We start from the raw sequence: 8,469 nt of genomic DNA, 5'->3' as shown, positions 1-8,469 counted from the left end.
CGGGGAATTTGCTGACAAATCAGCAAAGTCTGCCGGGCAGCTGGCTGGGAAGGCGCAAGCAGGAGGCTCATGAGCAGCCAACATGTGCCTTCATCGTCTCTCTGGCAATCCTCCTCTGCTGGGCAGACACCACCTGCCCCAGACGATGGGCGAAGTGGCTTTTAGCCTCTGTGAACAGAAGGGCAGAAAGTAAAAAGTTTTGAAGATTACAGTTTTGGCTCATGTAGCTTGATTAATATTTGAGCCACAAAGCAAGTGCCCAGCAGAGGGCTTACGAAGGCCACTAAGGGAAAAGAGCTGGTATGAACCACAAAGAGAGTATCCAGGAGAAAGCCTGTTAAGGGGCAAAGTAGCTACAGTGGCCATTACATCAAAAACCATTTAAATAAATTCTGTAAATGAATGCACCTCAGATAATTCAGTGGAATTGCACCAGTATAGGATAAAGCCAATTAGATGAGCATTACATGCAGGTATGAGAACTGGAGACTGCGAGTAAGAAAGAGTGAAACCAATAAGCCATTTTCCATCGTTGAACTGCTCGGGAGAATAAATAAACACCAAAAAAACGGTAGTAAGTGAATTAGATTGTAGTTTACTCTTTTCTATGTTGCTTATATATAATGACTTGGACTTTTGACAAGGCGGTATATTTTCATTACATTTCTCAGTATCCTAGGGAAAACTTAATGTTCACTGGGCACATAGAAAAGTTTCCTTTTTGTTTTGAAGAGTCAATTACTTGATTGGCTACAAGGAGCTTAACAGGAATCTGTGATTAGGCAGGACTTTTGTCACTGCTGCCACTGCCTGATTTTCAGACTCTTTTTTCTTTTTTCAAAATATCCATGACTGTTGACATTTAAAGATTTTTCCATGTGGGTGGGTTGGGTATGATGTTAAACAGCCGAAAAAACTTTATTGAGAACTGCAGAGTTGAAACTTGCGCTGTATGTGGGAGGTAATAGAAAGCAGGAGCTTAGTGATAACAATGTGGTGGCACAAAGTTCAGAGCAGACCCAAGAAGGTAGCAAGATTTCTTACTACAGTTCCTCCTCTTCCCTGACCCCAAAAAAATGCAAATAAATCAAATTTAAGCTTATGAAGTTTGGTTTTAGTGGACTCAATCATTTGCTCCAAACTCTAAGCAGGTACAAAATGCATTGATCTTTCTACTGGTGGTGAAAACAGGTAAAAATAAACTGTGATTCTTGTTTTTTAACATACCTCACGATCACCTCCTCTGCTGTCCACAAAACTCATTGGTTTTAAACAACACGATTAACTGTTCATCCTCCATCTCTTTTTAAAGTAAGATTTGTAACTGAATTTCTCATTTTAAAAGCTGTACAAATGAACACTACATAGCTGAATCTTCTGCAAAATGTAGGCCCCAAGTTCATTCTGCATTATTTTACAGAGATTTATCCTCTATGCAGGACACAGTAAGCAGAGCGTAATTTCAGCACGTGCTTGCGTTCTGCTGAGGCCACTGCAGTCAGCAAGTGCTGCAACGCGCTCCTGCGGGCTTGTTACCAGAGAGCTGCCCCGAGTCAGTCCCAATGCAAAATCTAAAACAACTTTTATAAAAAACAGCAACTGCATTTAGGGACGCTGTAAGTAATGCATGCTTAAGACATACTAATGAGATCTTAACCTGATGCAGCCAACTTGAAGCTCGTAACCCTTTCCTTGCTGAAATACCTCTGATATAAAAGCAGAGCCCAGCAGCGCGTCCCTCGAAAGGGGCAGAGCGAGCAGCGCTGGCAGACACGTTACCAGCCGGTTGAGCAGGGCTGTGCAGACCTGCGGTGCCCCTCAGGATGCCGGTGACGAGTCCGTTCTCGCGCCCTGTGAATATGTATTTTGGAAGTACCAACAGCTGCTTTCTTTAGCGAAAAGCTCCGCCAGGCTGCACCGCGCGGCCCCGCCCCCGCCGCCGTGCCGCCGCCATGCCGGGCGGGCTAGGGCCGCCCGCCGCCGCCGCCGCCGCCGCGCGGGGCCTCTACCGGCGGATCCTGCTGCTGCACCGGGCGCTGCCGCCCGCCCTGCGGGCGCTGGGCGACCGCTACGTGAAGGAGGAGTTCAGGAGGCACAAGGCAGCCGGGCCCGCCGAGGCCCAGCGCTTCCTGCGGGAATGGGAGGCAAGTGCCCGCCGGCCCCGCCGCCGCCGCCGCCGCGGGCGGGAGGGCCCCGGAGGACGCGTCGGTGCCGCCTCAGCTGCCGCGGGCTCGGGCGCGCAGGCCCCGTGCGATGTCCCGCCGCGTGTCCGTGTTGTTTTGGCCCTCTAGCAGCGCTCCGGGGCGGGCGGTGCCGCCTGGCTGTGCCCCTCGCGGCTAGGCCGCCCCGCTCGCCTCGCTGCGGCCCGCTCCGCGGGCGCTGCCGGTGCCCCGGCGCCCTGGGTGCTGCAGCCGTGGTAGCGCCGCTCCGCGGGCGCTGCCGGTGCCCCGGCGCCTGTGGGTGCTGCAGACGTGGTAGCGCCGCTCCTCAGGTGCTGTAGCCGTGGTACCACTGCTCCTCAGGTGCCCTGGATGCACCAGCACCTGTGGGTGCTGTAGCCGTGTTACCACTGCTCCTCAGGTGCCCTGGATGCACCAGCACCTGTGGGTGCTGTAGCCGTGTTACCACTGCTCCTCAGGTGCCCTGGATGCACCAGCACCTGTGGGTGCTGTAGCCGTGATACCACCGCTCCTCGGGTGCTGTTGGTGTACCCACACCTGTGGGTGCTGTAGCCATGATACCACCGCTCCTCGGGTGCTGTTGGTGTACCCACACCTGTGGGTGCTGTAGCCGTGATACCACTGCTCCTCGGGTGCTGTTGGTGTACCCACACCTGTGGGTGCTGTAGCCGTGATACCACCGCTCCTCGGCTGGCAGTATGTTTCTACGGTTCAGCTCTTGGACTTTCACTTGCGGTGTCCCACTTGTTTCTCACCAAAAACCCTCCATGGTGGGGCAGGGAGCACATCAGCCAGATGCCTCCAGCAGTGTGCTGGCAGGGGGGCAACGCAGGGCTGTTTCTTTACAGGTATGTGAGGAGGAGGGAAGCATGCTTATCAGCGTGCCTGAAGTAGCGGGCGTTATTGTGTTTGCTAAGTTATCTGTCTCTCAGTTAACTACTGAAGGGGACTTCCAGCTCCTTCTGGGTTTCCAGAGTTTTGTCTGCTCCCTCCCCCGGCAAAACCACCTTCCCTCCCCCCTGTTAAGACCCTTCTCTCTAGTGTGTGTGATTGTAAAAGGCTCCTGAAGCAGACTGAAACAAGTAGAAAGTCCACCTTGGTCGCTCGCTGTTCTGTCACTAGTTCGTAAGGTGTAGCGAGGAAACGCATGGCTAAATCCATGATTCAGCAGTAGGATTGCCTGAATGTTTGGCTGCATTTCATGTCTGTTATATCTGTCACAACCTGCGTTTTTCTCATTCTAGAATGGACACCAGTATTCTCTTGAAACAAGATCAAGCTTTTACCTGAGCTTATTTTATAGGTATTTCCACCAAATACCTATAAAGTAGCTACGTTTTCCTCTCCATGCATCATTACATAGGCTTGACCTCTAGGAGGAAAGGCTGCTTTAAACTCTGCATCAGGACTTACTGGTAAGCAAGGGAAGGCCCAACACTTACTGCAGAAAGGAAGACTGATTTATTTCCGGTTGTCCTGTATCAGCTGGCCAACTCCTGTGGCCTGGTCTTTCTGCTAGCCAGCTCTTCTAGCCATCCTATTATCTGCTCTATCAGCAGTAGCTTACTAGGCTTTGCATTGTTTAAGGATAGGTATCAGAAAAAGGAAAATGTGAATGTCTGTTAATTCTGTTGGTACTAATTACCACTAATTTACCATTGCTGATTCCTGTGGTTATATCTTTCTCCGGCCTGCTGTTTTCTGAAAGGTGAACTCTTTACGGAGGTAAAGTTCCTGATTTGTAATTCTGTTTGTCTCATGAGGTCATCTTTTATGGTTCTTACTTTCTTGCCTTAACTATATTTAACTATATATATATATATATACATGAAATAACTTTGCATGTGTATGCATATTATATATTCATATAACTACATATACAGATAATTATATAATTATGCTTAAATAATTACATATGCATAAATAGCTTCCACATGAACTTGTTTTTCATTTTTGAGTGATACTTCTGTCTTTTTTTAGTATGTTTCCTAAGAAAACAAGTCTTAAGCGAGCATTGCTTCTGCTTATCTCCCTCTGCCTCTCCCTGGGAACCTAGTGGCTGATTTTAACCAGATATGACAGAAAAGTGGACATCTCAAAAGTAATCAGGTTGTAACAAGTTCTGTGAAAATCGGCGTATGAGGGAGACTCTTTAGGTGCTTTCTCCACATGACTGAGATGTAGCAGGTGCCTGTTAATAAACCCTCAAAATCTGCATGAGAGGGAAATGTTACAAATATTTCAGCAGAGGAAGAAACCTCAATTGGAGCTTGAAAACAACTGAGACCTATCTATAGATAATTAAGCTTCACTATTTTTATGCTCCCTGAACTACTGGCTTGGTAGTATATATATATATATTTTTTATCTCAAAATTATTTTCCTTTCTGTGGAGTTTGTATTCAAATCTGTCTTGAAAATTGGTTAGAATAGGTAGTGTACAATGCTTTCAGATTTAGCAATAGGAGGGTAATGGGCGGATGTCTGACTCATCTCTTCTACCCGCTATGGCTAAAGTCTTGGGAGTAAAACAGTTCCATTAGTTTTTCACTAAAATATCAAGAATCAGTGGGGAGAATACTGCTTGGTATTCCCTTTGGATAAAAGGACTAAGTATATTTCAGTTGCCTCTTGCCAACTGATAGATCCTGAAATTGGAAATTTTGTATCTCCCTCTCAAATGCCTGATGCTATTAAAATTTTCACTTGCAGTTTATTTTATATTGGCAAAATGTTTCTGCATCAGTGCTTGCAGTTTTAACATGAGATAAAAAGAAAAGTTACAGGTTACAATTTTCGATGCTAGAATTTTTTTAAAAATTTGTTCCTTTTTAAAAATATTTTTAAGGAAATGAAATATCTTTAGTCACTTCTGAGCAGTGAACAAGTAGTGAAAATGTTTCCTAACCAAAAAAGTAGATTACAGGCAAAACCAGAAAAAAAACTAGATTACAAGGAATAGAATTTGATGAATTTTGAAATCTGACATTTACTGCTATTAGTTATGATATGTTCAAGGAAAGGAAACTAGTTTAAGTTTAACATTTGAGTGTTTGGATATAAAGAACCTTGCAAATATGTCTCTCGTCTGAGAAGATGCTGAGAGAGATTAACTGAGCTGAGTGGCTGCTTTTCTCTTTCCTTTAATCTTTTGTTATGTGTTCCTTCTTCACCCCCCTCCCCCCAAAATAATTATCTATTTCAAAGGTAGAATTTCTAAGGTCAGACTTTGATGTTTTTTGGCCTGTGGGACATCTTAGAATATGTTATGTTTCCCAGATCCTTGAAAACTTGAACTAGATAACTGAGGAGCCTGGACTCTGGAATTAAACTTGGATTAGATAACTGCAAAAGATGTCCTAACTGGTTTTGGAGTTCTCATTGCACCCTTCCTGGGCAATAGGTTGCTGTTCGGTTTCTTTATTTTAATCGGAAATAGACTGGAGGCTCCTGAGCGGATACTGGAAAGCACAATAGTGTACCTGTGAAGTGCCCAGTGCTTGGAGGGTGTATGAATCACACAGCAGTGCACAAAGCTCTAACCTTCTACTTCATATATGTGAACCATAACTGTATTTCTTCCCTCCCTATCTATTTTTTCTTAAAACAAGCAAAAACAACAAAAACACCCAACCCCAACCACTATAACATTAATGCAAAGTGGTATTTGTAATCTGTGTTCAGGTTTAACCATTATTTGGGGAAAAATGCAAAAATTGCAGCTCTGATAACGGTTTTGTGGTGTGTTGCGCACGTGAAGTGTTTTTGTTCTCAATTTACTTGTTCATTAAGATATGCATATGCCTTAATGCATATGCTTTAGGGTTCTCAATATACTGCTTCAGTCCAGGAAGAGTCTTTCCTCGTGTCTTCTATTCCATGCAAGTTGTATGTTACAAAGTGGCATGATGTACCATATTACAGAAAAACAGTATTTGTGATTTTATATTAAAATATTATATCTTAATAGATATTCATCAAAGGGCAGATTTAAGATTAAATATTATGATCACATCAATGTTCCTTAACTTTGAACAAGGACTTCAATATGAAGTGTAATCTTAATATGCCGTTGCGTATGCTTTTTGAATGAAAATTTATAAGGATTTTTTTGTTTTGTTTTAACTTGGAACTATTTGACTTTTGTTAAAACTCTTCTGGCTCTTATGGGTCGAGTCAGACCTTCTGCGTGAGGAGATGCCTGAGTATACTTTAATAAGTAGAAATTGTCATAGGGGCTATGTTGCTGGTAAAAGATGAAACAATGTAGGTGTGCTGAAGGTCATTGGATGGGTTCATAGTCTGTGTTTGTGTTGTGCCTTCCTGTCCTCTAATTTGATTCCTACTTAGTTTAGGAAAATTTCTAGTTTATTTAGCTTCTGCTTTAGTTAGTTCAGTTAATTTCCAGTTTAGTTATTTTTCCCAACTGTTTTGTTAACTGTCCTGGTGTTTTGATCACAAGTTAGGGCTGCTCCAAGCAATTTTTTTTCCCAAACTTTATTTAAATCATAATGCTGATTGAAGGGACCTGGGCACATTGATTGTTAATCAAGAAAATCAAGCCATGCAAATTCCCTTATATCTTGTGAAACGCATGTTGAAATGTTAACAGTAAAATCCTGAAACAAGATTTTACTCTTTAAAAACTTTAAAAAGAACTGTTAGAAGAATCTTAATTTTACAGGGCATTCTAGCAACTGTAACTGCTAATACTGCTGTAGTCCTTTAATATTAGATTGTGTTACATTGCTGTTGGGATGAGTCCAAATCTCGGTATAGAACCTGAATATACAATCTAGTTCTCAGATAAGGATACGGTCACTTTGAATACACTGATAGTGCACAAAAATAGAAGTGGAACACTAAAGGGAGATTTGTAAGATTTTAAACAGAAATGGAAAAAAAGGTGAAAGACTCCCCAATAGTATTGTCTTAGTATGTGAATGATTCTAGAAGAACTTTTATACTGCCCTTATTTCTGCAATACCGTTTTCACTTAAAGGAGATGAGAAAGGATCCCCTAGTTTGCTATATAGAGGAAGTGAGAGACTTACTGTTAGGACCCAATCATGTAGCTCAAAATGTAGGTGGCTAATGTCATTTTATGGGAAATCTAAACTGTCATGTTTGAATTTACAAAATAAGGAGGCTATCCTGTGACTATTCTTGCTTCAAAGAGTACTTAAGTGAATGAGACTGATACAGTCTGCAAGTACATTTTAAATTTATATAAAAATAGAACAATATAAAATTTGCTTTTTTGTAGCATTGATGTTAGAGTAATGGTTTGCATATTGAAACCCACTGGGAGATATTAAAAGGAGAGACAAAGCAAGCTTTTTTCAGGAATTATAGTTGTTCAGGTAGATTCAAATTAAGTATATCAATTATTAATATATGTTCCTTTCTATTTTCTAAATATTTAATATTTTAATTAAAATAATTGGTGCTTGTTAACAAGAGGAGGCTGATATAATTAGATTGATAGTGATTATTACCTTGGAATGCTATTCAATTAATGTTGACAGATATAAGTAAATTAGTCTAACCATCTTCTAAATCATATGGTAACTGATGAGAATGCTTTACTTAAGCACAGGTAATGTTGAGATACTATTGATTACTTTGCTCCAGGTTACACATGATATAACGTAGAATATTCAGCTAAGTAATTTAAATAATCATTTGTATTACATTATATAATTGAATTGTTCTCCCTTTAATTTTTGAAGCCTGTCCTTTCATACTTACCTTGTTTAAAAAGACTAACCCTGTAGGTAGGAAGGTCTGGACCATCTAGAGTTGAGGCAGAATCATTCTGCAGAATTACATGACATTTGCTCGCATCTAATAGATTGAAGTTTGCAGTTGAAATGTTTTGGCCTCTCTTGACTTTGGAAGCCTTTTTGTAGGCTTTCAAATTAACTGAGACTGATTTGGGAGCTGGCATCTGCTGTTGTATGCTCAGAATGGTGATCATCGTTCATTCCTGATAACAAATCTATGTGTATTTTGGCAAAATTCAGGTGGAACTTACTTCTATTTCTGCCTGGGGGATGTGGCCACTTAACCTTAGTTGCTCCAGAATCGCTATTTTTTCTAATCGGTATCATATCAGATTTGATAAAAAATAATTATCATTAATCAAATTTGTTTTAAACTGCCTATGTTGCTTGCAGTGTCTAGTTCACTGTGATGATTGTGGGATGTTCTCATAATATTTCCCAGGACATAATGCTACTGGAATCAAACTGGCCCAGGAATGGGACATTTGGATTGCCTTGTGGAC

The 8,469-nt window shown here is 42.0% G+C and overlaps 1 protein-coding gene across 1 annotated transcript in view; it reads left to right on the top strand.

Moving 5' to 3' along the window:
• The first annotated feature begins 1,760 nt into the window (after positions 1–1,760).
• Positions 1,761–8,469, top strand: part of SDHAF3 (succinate dehydrogenase complex assembly factor 3) — a 34,602-nt gene continuing 27,893 nt past the window's right edge. Inside the window, exon 1 of the mRNA XM_067292497.1 lies at positions 1,761–2,144. Coding sequence (XP_067148598.1) covers positions 1,953–2,144 — 192 coding nt within the window. The 5' untranslated portion in view covers positions 1,761–1,952. The remainder of the gene's footprint in view (positions 2,145–8,469) is intronic.

This window comes from Apteryx mantelli, chromosome 2, assembly GCF_036417845.1.
Source record: "Apteryx mantelli isolate bAptMan1 chromosome 2, bAptMan1.hap1, whole genome shotgun sequence".
NCBI lineage: Eukaryota > Metazoa > Chordata > Aves > Apterygiformes > Apterygidae > Apteryx > Apteryx mantelli.
Note: the sequence above shows the minus strand (reverse complement) of the source record. Positions and strands in the feature narration are given on the sequence as shown.